Here is a 23,535-nt window from a genome sequence, read left to right on the forward strand (position 1 = left end):
TCTTAGAAAGAGAGTTCTAGAGAAGCCGTGTTCCAAGTGTGGCCCCCAGGCCAGCTGCATCCGCGTAACCTGGGAGCGTGTTAAAAACATACATTCTCAGACTCCATCCCAAACCTCCTGGGTCAGAACCTCTGGGAACGGGGTCTATTCCACCACCCACACAGGGAGCTCTGCAGCTCCCCGAAGTTTGAGAACCTCCGCTCTACAGTTTGCTAAAACCGAGGCCCCGGCGTGCCGGGTTCTGAGAGCGGCAGTACCTGCGTGCAGCACGGGAGAGCTCTCCGCGTCGGAGCCCAGGCGGTTCGCCACCGAGCACCCATACAGCCCTTGTTCCTTCTCCGTGGGGCTCCGTATCTGCAGTCTCCCCGCTCCGGACACGATTATCCTGTAGGGGCGGTTAGGAAGAAGAGGCAGTCAAGTAGCACATTTAACTGCTCCAGGGCCACAGCAAGCCACGCAGAAGGAGGAGAGCCAGGTTACAGACTTCCAGCTGTGACGGACCCCAACAGATGACCAGTAGGCAGAAAAGGACACAGACCAGAGGGTGGAAAAGTCTTTCCTCTCGGCTGAAACGCGCTGACATGGCAGACGGCGCTGGATGGGCGGCCGGATCCGGCCTCCTTATCTTCCTCTGCACGAGCGGAGGCTTTCGGGGATGGACTGCGTGCTTCATCTACCCCATTTTTTAAAAAGACACACCAGCCACCCCGATCCTCCCTAACCAACGGCACGGGGGGATTTTTCCATTAGCATTTTCACACTGGACTGGCAGTGGCTACCGTCTTCCTGGCACTGAGCAGGCCACCGCACGGAGGCCACACGCGACTGGGTTTCGACCGCCCCGCGCAGAACCAGGGCTCCTGCGTGAGAGCCCCTCATGGCTCCCCAGGCTGAGGGCCACTCACGTGGAGGTGCCACTCTGAGAACGCGAGCTGGTCAGGCGCATCCCAGCAAGTGCGATAATTATTCAGGGAACCGGAAAGAGTGTTTGTTCTGTTTTAATTTTCTTTCTTTCTTAACAATTTGGAAAGGCTTCTAGAACCTCTGGGTCAGCTGCCCGTCCCCTCCGGTCTCTGCAGGCCCGTCCCACTGGACGGGTCTCAGCAGGACAGGGCTGTTGTGACTGCTAAGGGCTACACGTCTTTTCGGGAACTGGGCCACGTCTCCATATTCTGCTACTTCATGTTGCTTGCCCCATGCTCCTGCCAGAATGAACTTCTAACGGTTTCCAGAGCATTCCATAACCTTTCATCGCCCTGAGCTTTTGCATATGTTGTTCACTTTATTTGGAATGTCCTTCCTCCCTCCGGCAAACACCGACCTACCCGCCGAGTCCTGGATCAAATGCAATTTCCCCTAAAGCTTTTCCCAATACTCCCAGAGTTATCTTCCACTCCCTCGGGGCTCCTTCTGCTCTGGTTCATATATTTATTTGATGAAAAATCAATTTCTTCCCACTAGATTGTGATCTTTTCAAGACCAAGGACCAAATTTTATTCACAGCTGTGCATTCTCACTGAGTTTTATACAGCAAGTTCTCAAGAACCTTGGACGACAAAATGTATGAATGATCCGAATAGAAAGGAATAATGGCTCAGAGTCTATGTACTAGGAAGACTCAGCCCCCTGCAACGCACATAGAAAAGGTACAGAAGTGGGCAGAAATCACAACCGCTGACTTTCCCAGGACCAAAACGGGAGTGTGGCAGACCTAGCTATGAGTGGGGCTGGACTCTAGTTCGCTGTCAAATCCCTACAAAGGAACAGTTGATTAAGAACAAAAGTTACCCCTGGCTGGTGTGGCTCAGTGGATTGCATATCGGCCTACAAAACAAAAGGTCACTGGTTCAATTCCCAGTCGAGGCACATGCCTGGGTTGCAGGCCAGGCCCCCAGTAGGGGGCATTCGAGAGGCAACCAATGGATGTTTCACCCATGGATGTTTCTCTCCCTTTCTTTCTCCCTCCCTCTGCTTTCTCTAAAAATAAATAAATAAAATGTAAAAAGAAAAAAAGAACAAAAGTTTATGCTAGTTAAGTACCCTTGAAAAATAAGTGTGCTACCGAGTTTTCTTAAGTTATTTCATCTTTGTTTGTGTGATTTAGCAATTCTCAAATAATTCCTTCAGTCTGCCCGTCTCACTTTGACAGCGCAGTGAAAGTCACCGAAATGTACAGCTGAGTCCACGAGAGACGGAGTCACACACGTGGCCAGCCCGGGCCAGCCCTGGGCTGCAGAACGAGCAAACGGAGTTCCTGAGGGACCTGACCTTGGCCTCTGCCACATGACCTTGTTCTTTGCTTAATGACAAAGTGACCTTTCCACAGGGACCATCCTCAGTAAATCCACCCACAGCTTTCCTTTTCTAGCTGAGATTTCTTGCTCAAGTGGATATCCCAACACACACAGAAAAATATATCTAAAGGCGAGATCCTCTGTCATGTAGACGAATTAAATACAAGTTGGACAAATTAATGAGGTAACTTTGGAAACGATGGAAATAAAAATGGGCCATATTCTTTTACTCTCTTAAAAATTAAAACAAAAACTTAAAAAATTTTATTAATTGATTTTACAGAGAGAGGGGAAGAGGGGAGAGAGAGAAAAACATCGATTTGTTGTTCCACTTTCTCATGCATGTACTGGTGGCTTCTTGGATGTGCCCTGACTGGGGCTTGAACCTGCAACTGTGGCGTATTGGGATGACACTCTAAGCAACTGAGCTACCCAGCCAGGTAAGATAAAACAAAACTTTAACTAGCCCCCTGGAATTGTTTCAATATCAAATGGCTGAGTCTTAAAGTATGCAGGAACACATATGAATAGGAAGGGCCATGTTAAAACCTCTCCTTTACTTGACCTCCAGGCGTCTCAGCCTCTGAAACAAATGTTAATCCCAGTTGATCAAGTCAAACTATTTAAAATCAACTCAATTCCACCAACATGTACTTCAGCTGACCCTGCTCTCCTGTCCCTGTGGGACTTGGATGGCCATCGGTCAACGATCACTTCAACTTCCTCAGCCTGTGTTTCCTCACAGTATCTAAGATGGAACTGCTCAGCCAGAGCAGCAGCCCCCAAAGGCTAGTCTGTGGACCCCCGGGGCCCGTGAGGTCAAAACTACTTTCACGGCCATAGTAAGTGCCACTTGCCATGTCACCGTGTTGACATCTGCAGAGACAGCAGCAGCAGAGGTGGGCCAACCTGCCGGCGCCTCAGCAGGGGCCGAGGCAGCGGCGCCAACGTGTAGCAGCCGTCACTGCATTCTTGCCTTCCACACACTTGCAGGGGAAAAAAAATAAAGCCAGTTTCCCATAAGGACGTTCTTAATGAAGCAGTAAAACTCACTAATTTTACGACCCTTGAGTCCATATGTTTTTAATATTCTGTATGTCAAAATGGGAAGTCCACACGATGCACGAGTATCGGTGTGAGGGTTTGGACGGCGGTTGTCAGGGAATACCATTTTTTCTGGAGAGAATGACTAACGGACAAACTATGGTTATTTGGACGAGGGTGATTGGCAAACACGTCTTTAAATGAACAAAATTGAGCTGGCCAACTCCAGGAACTCAACGGACAGAATTCATGGCCAGTGATAAATCTGAACTTTCAAGCAAAGATTAGAATTTCAGAAAATTCCTATTCCCCCTTGTTAGCTCAAAGACTTTCCTGATGAGACAGGTAGCAATGTTATAGAATATGTGCACTTTTAAAATTGTTTCATGGAGCTTGTCAATGTTTGGAAGATCCAATATTTTCTAAATGACCCATGGGAGGTTATAAAATCTGTGTAAGTAAAAGATCCATTCAGAGTACAAGATAAACAAATACATTTCATCGTAACAAAATACCAAAATTTCATTAATATGATTTTAGCTTTCACAATCCTGCTAGCCTTTAAGGGTAAAATGCCACTTTCCTAGTTTTCATGTATCAAAGAAGAAAAGGCACAATTATCTGAAATGGCTATTAAATTATTCCTTTTTTTATCCAACTAATATCTCTGGCTCTGGCCAAATTTCCTCTAGAAGCTTCAGTTCAAAAAACATATCCCAACAGATTTAATGCAGAAGTTAAGTATGAGAATCCAGATGTATTTTATTAATCTAGACATTAATTTGCAAAGATGTAAAACAATGCCATTGTTACCAGTAAATTCTTTGAGAATATTGCTTTTCAAAAATGACGTTATTTTATGTGAATGAGTAACTGGCTGATTAGGGTTGTTTCAAAATGGATTAACAGAAAGATGTTTTCAGTGCTTCTGGGTTTTAATTTCTAACATGGTAAACAGCAATAGATATAATTCATGTGAAGAAAAGCTCTTTGGGCTCCTCAGTCAATTCAAGGGGCCCTAAGACAAAACGGATTTGAGAACTGCTAAGGTTATGGATCTGCGAGGTTTATTCTACTTCTAACCTTTCATTTCGCACCAGGGCAAACAATTTAAAAAATTAAATTTGTTCTATCTTTTCCTTCTAAGACATAGCCTAGTAGGTTATTAGAAAACACTGAGTTATACCTGGTTTTCTTCTGGAGGATCCCACATTAGGCTCAACGCACAAAAGGCACAATAAAAGACGTGCATTTTTAACCCGCCTCATTGTCCACAAAACAATTTAACATCTGCTGTTTTGTTTGTGCTTCTGAACAGCCTCCAGGGGCACAGAGGGTGTGGCTTGCACTCTTAACTGCATACTTAAAAAAGCAAAATGTCTACAGTCTTATGTAGCAAGACTGGGAGACAGTGAAGAGTGCAAAAGGGATGAATACTTCTGTTATCCCCTGTTATTTTATATGAAATAAATGCATTGTGATATATTTGCAGATCACAATAAAATAACATATGGCTTGTTATTTTGTTTTGACCAGCTCAAAAACTGTTGAACTGTCGTATCTTCTAGTTTTGGAGTTCATGACATTAAACATGGCATGATATAGAAAACTATTCAGACACCTAATCTTTCTGCCAAGGCTAATGTTTGTGTCATATCCAAACATCGCTGGCAGTGTTCAGGAGATATGGTCCCTGGTTCTTCTTCTTCCTTTTTTTTTTTTTAAGATTTTATTTGTTTATAAAGAGAGGGGAAGAGAAGGAGAGAGGGAGAGAAACATCCATGTGTGGCTGCCTCTCACGCACCCCCTACTGGGGACCTGGCCTGCAGCCCAGGCGTGTGCCCTGACTGGGAATCGAACGGGCGACCCTTGGGTTTGCAGGCCAGCACTCCATCCACTGAGCCACACCAGCCAGAGCTGGTCCCTGGTTCTGACTGGTCAGGAATTAGTCATGGGATTCTGTTTCTCAGTGATGTCACAGGATACCATGAACCCTGGCCTCACCAACCTCACGGGGCTGATGTTTGCTCAGACGAGGCCCCGCCGTGCCAGAGATATGTCAGAGCACTGTAGGCTGATTTGCAGTGCCTATGCAGTATAGGACAGCGGCAAGTGTGCCTCCTTTTACATTGGCCTTACACTGCTTTTCTCTTTAAACGGTAAGTGCTCTGCAAAGAGCGAGACGATGCACACCTAAACTCAGTCTCACATATCCACTGCTGTATCACACCTACAACGTGTGAGTCGAGGAAGAGCGCCATTCAACGTTAAAAACTCAAATGCCTATGTGGAAAACACATCCTTACATTTTTTTTTTTTTTACTTTCCTTCCTAAAGAATCCTGCTGGAAACACATTCTTAAGAGAAGGAATTTGAAAATGCTTTCGAGAAAACCGGAATAACCACTAACAAGGCCTTGCACAAGGGCACACTGAGCTCTTCCCCTACTTACTTCTCTGAGGGCTGTAACAGCGCTCCGTCTTTGGTCCACGTGTAGGTGACCTCACTGGGGGTCACGAGCTCACACAGAATATTTATGACCGCCGTCTTTTTTGTGATGTACACTGTGCTTCCAATCCTTGAATTGACCGTTTTATTAAATGAAATCGAGGTGGTCTGGCTTGGCCTCCTGAGAACCGGTCCCTTTGGCTTGAAGGTCAGCTTGCCTGAGGTTTTCACACTCGAGCTGTGGGGTTCACGTCCCGTGTCCCCTCTTAGCTGAGCCGCGGGGGGCACCTCTTCCTGGGTGGCCCTCCACGGCAGGTGCACCGGCTGGGCCTTGGCTAACTCAGCCACCAGCTGATATATCACCTGGGAAGCAACGTCGTCGCTGACCTCCCCTGTCTCCATGAGCTGACTCATGTTTCTTATCAGTTCATCAAACTGGGCCGTATCCATGCTATAGGCTCCCTGTTTGACAGCTGCTTCAAACTGCTTATTCCTCAACTCCCAGGTGTCGGGGCTTCCCGCAGAACTGCGGCAGTGGCCCAGCAGCGCTCGGAGGAAAGGCTGGTTATTCACTTGGCCATCGTCCCGATAAAGCTCGTTTTTGTGACTCCACATCTGCCTCATTTTGTGCCACGTGGCTCCCAAGCCGTCGGCTTTGCTGGGGTCCATCCCCGGGAGTTCCCGGGGGCGCTCGCCCAGGGCCGGGGGCGCGATGAGCCGGTTGTCGGTTCCAATGAGCTTGAGGACAACAGTCTCCTGGGCAGAGCCCGCGACGCAGCGGTAGGCACCGCTGTCGGGGGCCGCGAGGCTGTGGATCTTCAGGGAGCCCGACTTGGTGATGCCCAGGCGTTTGGAGTTCTGCAGACAGCGGCCGTCCTTCTCCCACTGGATCAGCGATTTCTGGAACCGCCGCACCGGGCATTTAATGATCACAGAGGTGTTGGGCAGCAGATAGGCCCGGCTACCAACGGTCAGGTTAATACGCTTCTCTTCCCTCGTCTGAATGTAGACTCTCTGGACACCCAGGATCTGAGGACCCCGCCCACCAGGCTTTGTCTTCATCTCTGCAGGGGGAAAAAAAAGAAAAAGAAAAAGAGGAAGACACCAACCAACATCTCCGTGAGAAATGCTTTTCGACAATAACCTTCCAAGGCTGGTACGAGCCAATGAGTGTCCTGGAGAAAGGAGAGGCGGAAAGTGTCCCATCGGTCTGTGCACGATGCACTGGAAGGTGTGACGGGGCGGCGTGGGCGCCCGGTCGGGGAGGACAGTGGGAAGAACACCACAGGGCTTGGGGGGATGGGGGAATGGAAGCTTCTTGCCGGGCTCTCTGATGCGGCGGTCAGAGGAAGGGGACGGGGAGGCCAGCTGCGGCTGGGGCAGAGGCCCCGCTCAGGGCGCGCTGGCTGTGCTGGGAGCGTGCATTGCAGCCTCCTGTCTGCTTCCATGACCTACATGTTGGCAAGCCAGGGAATGGGGTGGGGTGAAGAAGAAATATTACTGTCTTTTTCTTGCTTTTCTCCCCCCTCCGTAAGACTTATCATTTTCCTCCGCTCCCCACTGCATGCCAGAATAATTTACAATTTCATCTTGTACCACATTGCATGCCCTCAGAACCCACGATGTGGTCCCACATGTTATTCTGTTATTTTAGAGGAAGCTGCCAGCGTTACTTTAATTTCACTCTCCTCTCAGGCAGTTTATGGTCTAGCCACACTGCTATAAAATCATCCACGATTAATAAAAATTAGATCGATAAGCCGCTCAAAGCATGACAGTGCGCCACATGCCGCGGACAGCCCTGGATTCCAGGACACCATTAAACCTGGACTCTCAGGGGCGTGGAAGCTCAAAATTTTAAAAGTTTGTTCTCAAAGACTTCCCAAGAAAAAACATTAGCGTCGTCCATGAATCAGCACGGAGAGTGGCTGAGAGCGTGGGCGCAGGAACGGGACCGCCTTGTGGTCAACAGCACAGGGGACCAACTGGCAGCTCCGGGGCCTCGGTCAGGTCTCATACCTTCTCTAAATCCTGGGTTCCTTGTCTCTCAACAGGGATTATCTCGGTCTCAAAATGTTATGGGGACTAAATGAGTTGATGCACGAAAGGAACTCTCCATAATAAGGGCCCACAAACGCTATCACTTTTTGAAGAGTTATTATCATGGTTCCTACTTTGTTTTGCGAGTTTCTCCAGGAAAGTTGTGGGTCAACTTAGAGTTCATGTATATATTTTTTTCCTAAGCAGCATTAACATAATAGTTAATTTCTGATTTTTTCCCCCCTTACCATAAGCTCAGGACGGTACCCGAGGTAATTAATGTTCTCTTACAGGCAAATAATGAAAGACAGTGAAAAAAAATAAAGCTAGAAACAGGCCCAGAAGCTGTGCGCTTCCAGTGCACGTGGCCCCCAACTCCCCCCAACCTCCGCTCCCTCACTTTCAGCTGCGGCAGGGACAGCACACAACTCCTTTGTCACCCTCCTGCATAAAACATACATAGGCACATGTAAACATATGTTCTCCCATGCACAGTGAATATACAAACGCTACATATCTATCAGCTTTGGTATATTAGGAAGCCATACTATGAACTCTTTATGCCAAGCTTATGTAAGTTATAACTTAGTGATTAAAATTAATTATAACTTAATTAATTGAAGAAGTATCCATACTGCCATTTTTAAACGCCAAAGGTATTTCTGGTTTTAGAGTCAATGCAGGAAGAGATACTTGGATAATTAAAAATGCTTATGCCTTCTTTTACAGAATGAGTCCAAACATATCAGTAGCCAACAAAACAAAACAAAACAACACCCAGGAAGTATTTTGGCTTAACTTCTACAAGGAACACTCATGAATTCTAAGTGGAAAACACCACGGTCAAGTGCAGGGTGTAAGGAGGTAGCGATCCAGGTGAGGAAACCTGAAAGACACATTTGTTCTGCGGGCGGACAGTCCTTCAAACTGACTTTTCTTAGACCTTTATCTTGGCCTCCGACATTATCCTGCTGGCAGCTGAAAACAACTCTGACTCGGGCTTGGCTTGCTTGACCCTCAGCTTGGAAATATTCAGCGGACACTTGGAAGGGGAAGCCCTCGGGACACAGACGCGCAGGATGCCCCCCCGCCCCCACTTACTGCTGCACGCGGGCATGTGGCACGCTCTCACGAGAGGGGGCCCCGGAAGGTCACGGCACAAGGTCTCAGGGAGGGGGACGCGCCGGCCCTTGGCCGTCAGCCTTTGACACATCTGCTTTCTTCGCTGGGTTCCCGAGCCACAACTGACCGAGCACTGCAACGAGAATTGCACAACGGGATGACACGGAGCGTGAGCAAACGCGGCCTACGACGAGGGGACGTCACGTGTGGGTGCGCCAGGGCGCAAGCCGCTTCCTGGGCTCTGCTGTCTTTTAGAACATAGAGAGTCCCCTGCCTTTTCTTCCCTGTCCTCCCCTGCCTTGCTCCCTTCCTTCTCTTCTCTTTCTGGGATAGTAATGAATTCCCTGCAATCTATTGGCGCAGGGGTTTGTTGGCCTTGCAACTGGAGTCTCTAATTTGTTTTTTAGCTGTTTTTTCTATAGTACGATGACTTTGCTTTTTTAACAAAGATACGTATCCAAGACCAAGAATTCAAGAAACAGAAAGGTACGAAAGGAAAGTTTTTGAAAAACTACCCAAACTACTCTACGTGAAGTAACATTAATATTTAATGCTCATTGATATTTGATAATCATGCTGTGGACATGCAATTTAAAATTTTAATTAGGTAATTAGAAAATTTATATTAGGTACGTTGGCAACTTTATTAGGTGTATTAGGAAAAAACTAATGTAAAATTAAAAGAGCGGCTGAATGTCTTATTTTTTTCCACCGTAAGTGGTTCATTCTCAAAGAACCCTCCCAAATTAAGAAAGAAAATGAAAGAAACCAACAAGAGACTCGGGTCGTTCCTTTTAATGACACCTTTTACCTTTCAAGAACATCTACTGACCCGCAGTTAAGGAGGAGGAGGAAACAAGCACATTTCCGTCCCCTCCCACCTCTCCCCTCCAGACGGCTCAGTTTTCATTAAACTGTTCAGATAATGTCAAGATTTCTGCCGTTTGGGGTCTGTTCTAAAACGCAGCTGCCGGCCTGCCACTGCCCATCCTGCCCCGGACTGAAGGGTCGCTCTCCCGTCGTCCGATCGGAGCCTGCACGGCCCGAGTCCCCGGGGTCCTCTGGCCCTCAGCGCTTTCCAAGGGGGCCCGACAGTAACGCCCTCCTCCGCACCGGCTGCCGCGCCCCCTGACGAGCCGCCAGGGGAGAGGGCACCCCCGGCCGCGCCTCCTCTCCCGTGGAAGTGTGTCAGCCCCGCCCCTCCGCACTCCTGCACGGATGTCACCAGAACACGAGGCCACAGAGGGAACTTTTGTCACCTCTCTGCCTTTTCTGCTCAGGGGCCCGTGGGTTCTTTCTGCTTCTTTCTTTAAATCCTCACCTGAGGATGTATTTATTGATTTTAGAGAGAAGAGTGGGGAGAGAGGGAGAGAGAGAGAGAAATGTCGACGTGAGAGAGGAAAGTGGGTCCGTTGCCTCCTGTACACGCCCAGATCAGGGATCAAACCCCGGATAGTCATGTAAGTAGAAAAAATTAAAAGCACCCAGGAACAGCATGAAGTTAGAATGATAAATGAAAACAAAACGGTCGCAGGCTCCGTGAAAGCATGGCGAGTGGAAACAGCCTGCAAGAGCTCACGGATCCCGGAAGACCCCCATCTGGGAACAACACTCTGTTCTTAGAACTCGGACAGCAAGGGAAGAATGGAAAGCTCCTTTGTGCCTAAAATTTCAATCTAAGGAAATCAAGGAAAACAAATGCACCGCTGAATGAGCAAAGTCCAAATATGCCAGGAACAGAGCTAGGCTGGGGAGAGAGGATTCCTGCAGCCGCAGGCCAGAGGCCTGGCTCTGTGGAAAATGGGGATTTTGGACCCTGGCTGGTGCGGCTCCATGAATTGAGTGCCGGCCTGTGAACCAAAGGGTCGTCAGTTCGATACCCAGTCAGGGCACCTGCCTGGGTTGCGGGCCAAGTCCCCAGTAGGGGGCTCACAAGAGGCGACCACACATGGATGTTTCTCTCCCTCTCTTTCTCCCTCCCTTCCCTTCTCTGTAAAACTAAATGATCTTTTTTAAAATGGGAATTTTGGTGTGGCTCTTCAGCCTGGCTGGGGCCGGGGTGAAGGGCCTGTTTCTGTGTAGAACACACAAGTGGGCCACCCTGCAGCAGAGGGACTTGTGGCAAAGAGCTGCAGGGAGGGTGGCAATTTGGTGGCCGAGTCTTTGCCGAAACAAAGCAACTCTGAAACGAGAGGCAAACCTTCAACTAACGGGGAAAACCCTGAACCCAGGAGGGAGCCCCAAATGCTGGCACCCCGTGCGCCTGGCCTGCCCGGATCTGAAGGTTGGCTTCTGGTTCTGAAGGCCGACCCGGGCCAGCTGCCCTGCCTGCCCACGCACCTGCTCCGCTTCCCAGGTGGAGGCTTCCCAGGCGGAGGCTTCCCAGGCGGGGCCGGGAAGGGGTCCTGACCGTGCTTGGCCTGGCCTCTTGGAGTGTGACCAGCCTGCCCCGGCCCTGAAGAAGGGTTGCCTCGGGAACTGATGGGCCTCCGGTCCTACCTTTGTTGTCTCTTCTCCCAGCAAAACCCTACCCTGTGAATGATCCTCCTGTCCTGTGTTAGCAGCTCTGTGCTTTTGCAGCGACCACTACTGCCATGCCATCTTGCATTCCCCCCGACTCTGCAAAGACTCTTGAGGAGAAGCGCATCTATCTGCTCAGGGCTCGGAGGGACCAATCAGCAATCTCACGGCCACTGACTGAAGGACAGCGTAAGGCAGATAGGAGCACCTCAGGGACGCTCAGGAAGCAGCTCCCCACTAACATGCAATCTCAGCCCGGGTCACTGTGAGTTAAAGCCGGGACGCGCTGTATGATTTTAGGGAGAGGAGACTTCACCACACACCGGTCCACACACTGGTCCCAGCTCTCACCCTGGGAAGGAAAGACCTGGCGGCTGGCACAAAGGAAGGGTGAGGAAGCAGGGCGCGTAAAGCCGGGAATGGCCCTCACCTTCGACCACTCCCCCACGGCTACGTGAGGCGGGCAGTCTGTCCTGGCGCAGGACTTGTGAGATGAGGCCTTGGCGCCCTGGCATAACGCGTCTGAGAGGTTCAGAAAGCTGCCGTCTGTCAACAGCTGCCGACAGGTGACCCTCCGGATCTGAGTTCCCCCACCGCACGTCCGGGAACACTGAGGACACAGGAGTCGGGGATCAATGCCGGGCCCTCGCACGCATGAGTCTGCTGGGTGGGGGGGTCAGTGGGCGGCCGTACCTGCTGCCATTCTTCAATGTGCCAACTAGGCGGGCAATCGAACTGGTTGCAGGCTTGCAAGGCATGGGGCTTCTCCTCGCCACACTCCTCGGCGGGGGTGGGGGGCTCCCCGGGGTGCAGGCAGTGCACGTCTCTGGTCTGGATCCCGACGCCACAGGTAGCTGAGCAGGGTCCCCAAGAGCCCGTGTGCCACCTGTACCAAAGAACAAGGGAGGATGTGGGACTGTCTGACAAGGAGACGTTCCACAGTCTAAACGTGGACGGTTCCAGGTTCTCTGGAGCTCCAGGCTCGACCTTTGGTGCACAGAACCTACAGCTGCAGTGTCTCCAGCAACGGTTGCAGCTCAAAGACACAGAGAGGGACGAGGCTGAGAGACAAGAGAAACGTCGGGGTCGTGGTTCAAGATTTTACGCACTGGGGAAAAGTCCAGAGGGAGAGGAAGCTGACTTCTCCCCATCTTAACCTGCCATCCCGTATCAATAACGGAATCTTGGTTTGGTTTTGAGTAGAGCTCAAAGCAGGGATGATTTATGTAGGTGTCAGAAGAAATTTTCAATGCTGAAAAGCACACTTCAGGACATTTTCAGGGCACCTGGATTCATTATTTGGAATATCCCTAAGAAAAATTCTTTTATGTGAGGATTGGATTTACTACACATACACATACACTGGGATTCCCTTCCAGTAAGATCTTGGAAAAATCAGGTTTTCTCATGAAACATCTGTAAAAACGAAAAACCAGGGCAGCTGCTTTTGGCACCTACTTCCAAACTGCCTTCACGGGAGAGTCCCTCCGTTCACACCCCCGCCAGGGGGACCCACGCCGGCGCCCCCACCCACGCTGGCGCCCCCACCCACGCCGGCACCCGGTGAGATCGCCGAGAGGCTCGGCCCAACTGACAGGACAGTTATCCACTGCAGCTCTTTTAACTTGTGGATATTCCATTATTCGTGAACACGAATGTTTAACTAGTTACTGTAGGGATATCATGAGGGAACAATCACAAAATGTTTGAAATGTACAATAAGAAAAGGTTTGTTCCAGTGTCATATGTATTAGCAATAAATAAATATTAAATTAGATTTTACAACATGGAGGGGAGACAATCTTAATGATTGGCTATTGACATAGCACAATGCTAATGGCCATTAAAACAAAGTAGATTATTATTTTAATATACTTTAATATATTAATATTTATCTAAGTTTATTTAATATAAATTTAATGTTATTTATTTAATATAAAGTAGGTGTATATTGACATTAAAAACATTCATAATATACTTTTATTAGGAAGAAGCGGGTCATGAAATAGAGTACAATCCTATTGCCTTATGCATTTGTAAATGCAGGTAGAAAAAAGTCTTGATATGCACCTAAATGTTAACAGTGATGATCTCTACTTTGTAGGAGGTTTATTCTCTTTTCTTGCCTGTGATTTTTTTCATACAATGAACACTCATTATCAGACAAAAATAACTTAGTTTTCTGTAAAAGAAACAGCATTAAAAGTGGTTTTCCGTTTTTCTCCTTTCTACAATAAATGTTTCATTGTTTAAAGTAGAGGAAAGATTCAAGAGAAATATAATAGGACAGAAACTAAAATTTTTATATACGAAGGCAAAAGTTCTCAGTGAAGACATAATAAGTACACAACTATGGAGACCATAAGACGCATAAATGTGTGTGAAGTGGGAGCTAAGAGCTATAAGAAAAACAGAAGGATGTAAACAAAAAAAGATTTTAAGCTGGAAAATAGTTCTGTAAGCCCCTGGAATATCAAGGATGCAAACTCTAATTAAAAGAGAATTTAATAATATATTTGAAAACCTAGACAAAATAGATACCTCTTTAGGAAAATACGTAAAGTTCTTTTCAAGAAAGGGACTAGATCCTGCTAATTTTGTGCCTGACAGCCTATAAATTTTCAAGAAGCAGCTGAATTCCCGTGTCATTTAAAATGTTCCAGAGCCACTTGGAGTGAGCGACTTCAGGCTGATCACCATTCAAAAAGTACAGAACCAGAACAGTTAGAGGCACAAGGGACTGGAAATGAAACATTTTACCCAAAAAATGGGTAACAATGTCTTACTAACAGACAATGAACCACGGAATCCGAACCTTTTTTTTTTTTTTAACTCAAGAACTGGGCGACAAGTTGGTACAGAAAACACAGGAGCCTTGCATCTGGCTTCCCTGCTTCCCTCCCTGGCGCTCTCCTCAGACCAGTGGGCCCGCTGCGCGGCCCCGCAGGCTTCCACAAGCTGCCGGCTCCCCCTGGACACAGCACACTCCACACATCGCAGACACTCAGCAGTTAGAGGACAGGCCAGGGGAGCAGTCCCGCAGAGCAAATAAACATGCAGCGCCCCACCTTGGAGAGCCCGGGCCTGTCCATCAAATCCTTCTGCCTTTGGGTAAACAGAGATGCGCTGAGGGTGCAACCCAGCCTCGCGGTAAGTTTCTCCCTGGGGCGATATTTTACTGCTATTGCCCTTGGAGTCAGTAAATATTTGTACGGAAAATATTACGCAACACCCCGTTCCTGTTATTCCTACACCACTGGTTTTTAGAACCTAAAACATTTTTGTAAACTTACCTTTATTTTGGCAGCAACGTTTTGTCTCTGCTGGGTTTTATTTTTTTTTCTTCCCAATATAACTCTCAACCTTCAAAATTGTTTATTAAAGCTGCACCTTTGAAATGAGGAATAGTCTTTCCCTTCACATAAAAACAGACTCTTAATTTTGCAACGTGGCCAAGACATACTGGGTGCTCTGTTAGCCTGAGCTTGGGGGCTCTGCAGAGACGGCGCTGATGCCGGCGACAACGTGCCGCGGCTCCCGCCGAGGCCCCGTGGCGAGGGCAGGGCATCCCGCCCACGGCTGGCACTTCGGCAACCAGCACACGCCCAGCGGCGGCGGCCTGAGGAAGCGGTTTCCAGCCTCGTTAAATCTCCTGATCTGCTGAGCAAAGGCAGGACGACTGTGCAGACCAAACTCACCCGGCCTTGACCTCCTGGGCAGGCCAACCAAAGGCTGCTGTTCTTAGCACGAAAACCAGCCCGGAGCAGGGAGAGCTGCTCACGAGGAGACCCGAGGCCGATCGCCCGACCACCAGGCGTGGTTCTGCAGGTGCGAATGGAAAATGCCTCTGGAAGAACTCCGTGAGGAGAGGTCGGCGCGGGGAGGGACCTGGGAGATCCCGAAGTCTCGCATCTTTCGTCATTATTCCGATTAGGGAGCGAGGCCCAGAGAGCTCAGGACGTGTATGAGATTCCTGGACAGAGGGACACCTGGCCGTGGTTTAGTCCCGTGTCCCTGAGGCATCGTGACTTCTCTTGGGAATGGAGGCGTTCCCCTCGGTTGAATGTCTCAGGCGGGGATCCCATTTCCCATCCTGTTGGGCTTCTTTACACACCGAGAGGGGGGCCGATCGTTACGTTTATGGGAGAGAATGAGCACATTCCATGTCAGAGAACGGCTCCGGGCAGAGGCTGCGCAACACCCAGGAGGCACGACAGAGCGTGAGCATGGGGCGTGGTGGAAGTTACTGCGGCGACCGACCAAGCTCCTCGGGGTGAGTGTCTGCGTGTGTGCGCGCGCGTGTGTGGCGAGAGAGGCAGTGTCACGAGATGTGGTCCAAGAACCTAAAACCAGGGTCACGAAGGACTTTCTATGCTGCTTTGGGTTGAACTGTCCATCCCCTCAAAAGATGCTGAAGACCTGACCCCAGACCCTGCAGCTGGGACCTTATTTGGAAATAGGGTCTTTGTAGATCATCCAATTAGGACGAGGCATTAGGGTGGGCTCTGATCCTACAAGAGTGACAACCTCATTTAAAGGGGAAATTCGGGCGCTGAGACAGGCAGGAGGGAGACAACAGGAAAACACCGCAGCGTCACCCGCAGGCCGAGAAACGCTGGAGGCTCCCAGCAGCAAGGTTTCCCTCCCAGCCCTCGTGAGGAACCAGCCTGCAAACCGCCCTGTGGTTTTGCCCTTCTAGTCTCCAGAACTGTGCAACTGTGTGTTTCTGTGCTTTAAGCCACCCAGCGTGTGATCCTTTGTGACAGCAACCCCGGGAAACTAAGACTGTGCCAAAGTCACGGATGTGGATTTTAATCCGCACCGGAAGGGCCTGATGCGGGAGCGTCACACGGTCACTCCGCACATGTGTCCAGAAGGGTCCGAGCGGCACACAGTTCTGGGCACACAGGCTTCAATTAAGGCAGCGGCCGCTCAGAAGGCACAGGACAGGTTTATAAAATACTGGGTCGTAAGCTGCCAACAATGACGTGTCCGTGTTATCAGAGGAAAATTGAAACCAAAAAAAGCCACTGCAGGGGAAGCCAGCCTGATGGCAGAAGGGTGATCAAGACAATCGAGGGAAAGGAGAGAAGAGGAAGGGCGGCTCGGGGCCGGGTCCTTGAAGGTCTTGCGTGGGAAGCCTTGAGCTATGACCCGCCCCCTACAGCCAGCAATACGCAGGGACAGAGAAGCTGGGGGAACACCTACCCTCCCCAGGACCTTAGGACTGAAGCGGGAAGCCAAAGAACTTTTAAGGTCAACCTTTCCTACCACAGAGACCAAAGGAAGCCTTCCTCCCCTGTTCTTTGAGGTGGTACCTCACCACACCCCGCCCTCCGGGGTCCAGGGCAATAGCCCGCTGCTGTCGGTTCTAGGGAACCGACGAGAGATGACTCAGTCACTGAACACACATGGACGAACTCCACTCAACGCCGCCCTCCGCCGAGGGGCCTTAGGCCAAGACATGCCCTTGACAAGACCGACGAAGGAAGAGGACAAACCCGTTGGCCGCTTGGTTTTGCCGGCGGCAGGCCATGGTGAGTTCGTTCGAGGTTCCCGCAAGCAGGAGTCCAGCCGGCGGGGCTTGCTGGTACCCGCTCGGCAGAATCGGCGCGGCGGCGCACGCCCCTGGCAGGGGAGCGGCCGGAAGGAGGCCGGGCGGCCCAGTCTTGGCGAGGCCAGCCCCCACACGCCGGCGCGCCCGCGGTGGGAGAGGGTGCGGCCTTCGGACACAGCCTGCCGGGGCGCAGGACCACACCTACCTGGGCGGGCAGGGCTCTGTGTTACAGGCCTGGCTCATGGCCGGGGGACGGTGGGCCACGTCGCACAGGCTGTCGTCGACGGTCTGCTGGGTCTGGATGTGCAAGCACACCGCCACGGCTTCTCGGCGGCCTGGGGGTCGGGAGGAGAGAAAACGCAAGTGACTCCGATGGGAAAAAGGAAAGAAAACCGAGTCTCAGGGCGTCTGGCTCTTCACCCACTGCCCTTTGGACTCTACCGCGGCGGCGAGGCCTACACTTCAGGGTGTGCGTGGGAGCAAATAATCCTTCATTTTCTCAAGCCTCCCCATCTTTGATATTCTCTCAGGCGCCTTTTAAACTCAGCCCCCTACCTCTTCTCCCCCAAATACACTCACCGCAAAACATTAAGGAGCACCCCTGACTCCCTGTCCCACCTCCAAACGTGTCTACGTTCCACCCATACTCGAAGCTGGGAGGTCCCTCAAATGTGTTCCTTGAAAACATACACAGTAGTTTCCCTAAGAGGAACCTTCAGGTCAGCTGCGAAACAGTAACATTTTCTCTGTATCATTGCATTTGTGCTAAATTTGATGTATAACCTCTATTAAAGTTTCCATTATGGCCTGAGTTCCTGGTCACTATGGCAGTAATTGGTGATAGGTCTATGCCATGCCTGCCCCTACCCCGCCCACAGTGGGGAAGGGCTTTGACGTGGGCAAAGAGCTTTCAAGTGGGTTCTCTGAGTCCCCCGCAATCTTGTAAGGCCAAAAGAAGAGTGGCATTGTGCCTACGTTGTTCACGTCATAGTACAGAGACTGAGGTATAGAGAGAGAGATTAAGACAGCAAAAAAAAAAAAAAAAAAAAAAAAAAGGTGGTAAATTAGAAACTAAAAATTAGGCTCCTTCCCTCCTAATTCAGCAGTCTCTCTTTAGTTCTCTGAGGATTGCAGGACCCAATGCCGCCAGCCGGCTTCCCAAAGCAGGGCCCACACCGTGTTCAGCTATAAACTCTCGCTGGCTTGTATCTCCCCTGAGGCCACACCAAGTCTGTCTAACCCCAACGCCCATGTCTCCACCTCTGTTCTCCGTCCATTGGGCTAGGAGGGATTATTGGGGTTTCAGAGCTCAATAAAATATAAATCAAACTTCTGATGAAAAAAATCAAATAAAAATTGTAACAGCAGCTAGCAGAAATATGCAAATGTATTCAGTTTCATGCAAGAATGTGTGTTCCGTTATGTTATAATACTGTGGTTCTTTTTCCAAATGCCATGTTTCGATTCAACCGTTTTAAACAATATTTTATAGAATGCAGGATGGGCCAAAGTATATATGAAATATATATATTTGTGATGTTTAGTTCTTTCGACTCCATCTTCTCCTGCTTTGTTGGGTTGTAATCTTAGGTTCCTGACCATGGCAGGGTACCATCTCAAGTCTCTAGGCATCTTCCATCAAGTTGCTTTTTTTTTAATCCGCACCTGAGAATATATGTATTGATTTTAGAGAGGAAGGAAGGGGGACAGAGAGATAAAAACATCCACATGAGAGGAAAATATCAGTCCGTTGCTCCTGTGCGTGCTCCGACCAGCGACTGAGCCTACAGCGCTTCGGCGCACGGGATGATGCGCCGAACGGCCGAGCCTCCCTGCCAGGGCCGGCTGCATTTATTTCTAATCTGAGAAAAATCAAGCAACGTTGCACATATGTTTTACTTCATAATCGAAATTCTTTGAAGAACAGAGACTATTTTGGAGTGTTTTCTGGAGACGAAGCAGGTGGACCTCAAAGCACCAAAGTTGTCGCATTTCAACCCTTTTCGGTGGCATTTCATAACAGGGCAATCTTCTCCGTCTTAAAGAAAGTCACTCAAAAGAACGGGGAAATTTAGTTGAGGATTTGGAATGCTTAGTGACGCAGGGCGGGTTCTCCAAAGACGGCCACAGGAACAGCTCCCGTCGCAAATACTGGACCTACACTGTGACTGTGACACGTCTCGCTTCAGGAGGTTCGCCCAAACCTCTGTCTTCAGAAACGGAAGGAAAAACGATAAGAACAGGTTTACCTCGTTTTGGACTTAACAAAATGCGGGCACTACTACACGTAAGCATTAGAAGATGTCACGTAAATCCAGCGTGGCAATCTCAGCGCGGCCTTTCTAACGAGTCCCTTCGCTAGGGGAGGTGGGACGCCTCACGCTGCCCATCTGACTGCCACGCTGTGATGATCAGACGGTTATTATATTTTCGGCAAAAAAAAAAAAAAAAAAAAAAAAAAATTCAAAGACTTCATCAAGAAATTAATGAGGAAAGGGTAAAAACACAGACTCTAAGAGGAGAGGCAGAGCCAATCATTAGCGAACAGGCTCCCTTTCGTTGGTTTAAGGTTCGTGTGAGCTGGGTGCCTGGCAAACCAGTCTTGAACATTCAACATGCCAAACAACAGAACACGCAGGCCCAGTAAGAAACACCCAAGGCAATGAGAAAAACCTACTGCCAGGGGCTTTCCGATGCCACCCAGTACTCAATACATCAAGCGGTGAAATAAATGTGGAAAAGTAATTTGAAGAAAACAGTTATGTTGATTTAATCACCCAATAGCCTTAGGCCCCGGAAATAGATGTAACATGCCCTCTCTAAGCACTTAATGGAATAGTAACAAATATCGATCCTACGCTCGTCTACAAAGAAACAGCAATAATTTCCAAAAGCCAGAAATTGTAACACTCTCTGTAATAACTGTAACAGAACTGTAATAATTGTAACATAATAGTGTCCAACTGTAAATGAATAACGAACTACTAAGCCCTCCAAATCTTGCCATTAGGATTTCTAGAAAGTCATTCCCTATCAAAATCTCAGGTCAAAAAGAGTAAATAGATCAAACATTCGTTGTGGCCAAAAAACAAACAAACAAAAAAGAACAGAGAGAAGAGGGAAGCTTAAAGCAACTTGAGGCTGGATGAACAACTCGATAATAATCGCAATATCTTCATGAAATGGATGACTTTTTTCTCAAGAAAATCTAAATTATGGCATTTACTTAAAAATTAAAACCTCGAGTCGACTACAACAGTAAGTGGGCAGAGGGGCGGGTTTGAAAATGATGGTCAACGTGGGGCCATGAGCCTCCCCCTCAGTGCTGCCCCCAAGAAGGGAAAAGGAGAACTGGATTTAGGCAGGTGTAGGAACGAGCTCTTCGAATCTTTTTAAACAGGTAATTCCTAGATTTAAGATTCATGACAGGTATGGAAGAACTCCAATTCATCTTTTGAGCCACTATAAATCCATTAAGGAAAAAAATAGACCTAACTTCACACGGGGTTGCCTCGTACAATGCTATGTTAACATATTATAATGCTCTTTCAGAAATAGACAAGACGCCTATATATAAATATGTACAGATTGTACAGCTACAGGCCCAGGGCCAGAGTGGAAAGAAGAGTTAACACGTATTTTTCTCTCTGCTGATGAGTCCGTTTGCGAGGGAGTGACCTCCCAGGTCATGAAAAAGAAGGAGGCGTAAGGTGTGTGCTGCGGACCCAGTGAAGTGCACAGGAACGATATCATTCTTGACGTCCAAATGCAGGCTTTATAGCACTCCGAATAGGTGAGTTCTTTGGGGGAACAGCTGGTAAGGATTAAAGGTCGTTGAAAGCTGTTTGGCCTTACGAACAGCGCCATAAACATCTATGGAACCTGAGAGGAAGTGACCGATTATGTCAAGAGTAGCTGGAAGGAGCCACAGCTAGAGGCCAGTCACGACGGGAAGAGATGCGAGGAGAACAGAGCGGCTATGGCTAATGGAGCACGTCGGGAACCCTTCTCCCCAGGGAGCGGGCCAGTTCGGTTTGTGTTCCGTTTCCCCCCTCGCAGGATGGCTGGCTTGCGCCCCACCCCGCTCACGGGGCACCCTGCATTAATCAATGTCATCCGGGTGCACGTATACACACACACACACACACGTAAATGTTTTTATATTAAATATATATTTTATATTATAGATACAGATATGCGTATATACGTGTGTATATGTATGTGTCTGTGTGTGTGTGTATATGTATGTATGTATATGTCAGGAGGGGAACTGAACTCGGGAAGGCAGTACTCGCTGATATCACAATTCTCTCCATGGGAGCATTTCAAAGCAGCCACGAACCCAAATGGTTCCTGAGGACGACATCTGACTGTGGGCCGCACCCAAGCCGGCCACCCCAGGCCGCCTCCGGCACAAGGCTGGCTCAGCCCATGAGCTCTGCATTTTCCCGTTTATCCCACATCATCGGTGACTTTGTTCCCTGTCTCCACTATTCAGCTGTTTAGGCCAAAGAACATAATTTGGGGGAGGGGGGCGGGATCAAGGTACAGTCCCACTATCCTTTCTCTTTCTAGAATAATCACAATAAAAAATAAACGGAAGGAAAGGCACGGTTTCCAGTTATTCAAATCACAGTTGTGCTCATCTGCATATTTGGCTCAACCCATTTAGTAAGTTCTCAAACCAATAGCAACACACACATAACTGTCCCTGAAGCAAAGGAGCCAATACCTCCCAAACACGTCGCTGTGCAAGGGGTAAACCCCGCGTACTCCCAGTGGTAAGTCATCTCGCTGTCCGGCTCTGGGAGGGAGGCGTCGGGCTGGAGGGCGGCGGGGCCGTCCCCACAGGCCTGGAGCAGGCACGGCCGCTCCGCGGGCGGCCGGGGGCCCTCACACTCCTCCTCCGGCAGCTCCGTCTCCGCCTGTGTGAACGTGAGCAGCACGCGGCACTTGACCTCTCGGACCTGAAGGCCCGGCCCACACGTGGTGCTGCAGGCGGACCAGGGCTCCGGAACGAACCTGCGGAGAACCAGGGAGGCAACCGTGACGAGCGGGCCCCGGAAGCAAGAGCGGCAAAAGCATTCTGCGTAGGGAGCAAGGACGTCATTCAGGCGAAATCCAACCCACTCAGAATGCTACGCCTTGTGGGTGCTCAACGATGTACTTCGGAAATTTGCAAATCTTATTAGCGACGCAGAGAATTTCTCCCCAAAGAGAAATTAAGCTTTACACCCGTTCTGCAACTCTTTACAGAAGTTGCAGACCTCTATACCCTGTGCTCTGGGCTTCGCATAACACCATTATGTTATGGTAATAAAGAAACAATTCTGTAGTGATAACTTCTCATCTGAGTTCTTTTATAACATGCGGACTTCCACCGATATTTAGTCAACAAACCTTTACCGAGCTTCTCCTTTGCTAACATGCAGGGGTTGAGTCAACTGTCTCAAATACGTATTTAGAAACTAAACTGTAAGTTGAGCAATGTTTTCTGCAGAGCAGATGAGGCTTTACCATTCTCTTCCATGTACCATATAAATACACGAAGCCTCTGAGGCTCTTAGAAAACATTGAAGGTCCTGCACAATCCAGCTGCATGAAGTATTTATTTCTCATCCTGAATTATTACCCACTAAATACAGGTTGTCCAACCCCGTCCAAAGCCGAAATCCAGCCCACGCGTGTCTGTGTGGCCTGCCGGCTAGGGAGGAATGTTACAGTTTTCAGTGGTTGGGGGAAGAAAGGATAATATTTTGTACCATGTGAAAAATACATAAAATTTTAATTTTGGGGTCCCTAATCAAAGATTTATTGGAACAGAGCCACCGTGGCTTGTTCGCCCATGGCCCATGGCTGCTTCCGTGCCACACAGCAGCGCTGAGTCTGCAACAGACTCTGATTGGCCTTGATGTATAAAATCATCGAAAGATGGGCCGTAGTGGTGGCTCGGTTGATTGGAGCATCGTCTCGTGTACGGAAAGGTTGCAGGTTTGATCCCTGGTCCAGGCACGTATGGGAGGCAACTGATTGATATTTCTCTCTCACAGCAACCTCTCTCTCCCCAAAAATCAATAAACATCTTCGGGTGAGGATTTAAAAAAATCTCAAAGGACAGGGCTGTACAGGTCTCCCGGAGCCGTCCAGCCCTAAACAAAGCCTCATTACAGCCATCCACGGGGGCCCACCCCATCGGCAAACTCGAAACACCACCGCTGTACACGAGCCCCACAAAGAAACATCGATTTTCCTGGCTCCCCATCCCAGCGCTTAATAACTACAGGCAGGAGCTCAGGAATTAAGTTGGGAATAAAGAAAGCTTTGTCAATGCACTCATTTTAAAAACAGAGACGTTAACAGAAATGGCATCGCTGATGATGTGTGGAATTAAAAAAATGTAAATCCGCGATGCGTCGTCGGAGGTTTGCCTCTGAGACCTGCTTGCTTCCCCAGCTGCCTGCTTGCTGCCACGGCCACCCCTCTTTCCACCCTCAGCGCCTCTGCGCCCCG

The 23,535-nt window shown here is 49.1% G+C and overlaps 1 protein-coding gene across 1 annotated transcript in view; it reads right to left on the reverse strand.

Moving 5' to 3' along the window:
* Positions 1-23,535, reverse strand: part of ADAMTSL3 (ADAMTS like 3) — a 143,461-nt gene that overhangs the window by 22,633 nt on the left and 97,293 nt on the right. The window contains exons 16-22 of the mRNA XM_054589091.1: positions 21,758-22,047; positions 17,231-17,360; positions 12,162-12,354; positions 11,899-12,078; positions 8,928-9,081; positions 5,791-6,850; positions 258-385 (exon numbers count right to left, since the gene is read on the reverse strand). Coding sequence (XP_054445066.1) covers positions 258-385; positions 5,791-6,850; positions 8,928-9,081; positions 11,899-12,078; positions 12,162-12,354; positions 17,231-17,360; positions 21,758-22,047 — 2,135 coding nt within the window. The remainder of the gene's footprint in view (positions 1-257; positions 386-5,790; positions 6,851-8,927; positions 9,082-11,898; positions 12,079-12,161; positions 12,355-17,230; positions 17,361-21,757; positions 22,048-23,535) is intronic.

This window comes from Pteronotus mesoamericanus, unplaced genomic scaffold (genome assembly GCF_021234165.1).
Source record: "Pteronotus mesoamericanus isolate MK-2021 breed Mesoamerican mustached bat unplaced genomic scaffold, CSHL_Meso_final contig_1242, whole genome shotgun sequence".
Classification (NCBI taxonomy): domain Eukaryota; kingdom Metazoa; phylum Chordata; class Mammalia; order Chiroptera; family Mormoopidae; genus Pteronotus; species Pteronotus mesoamericanus.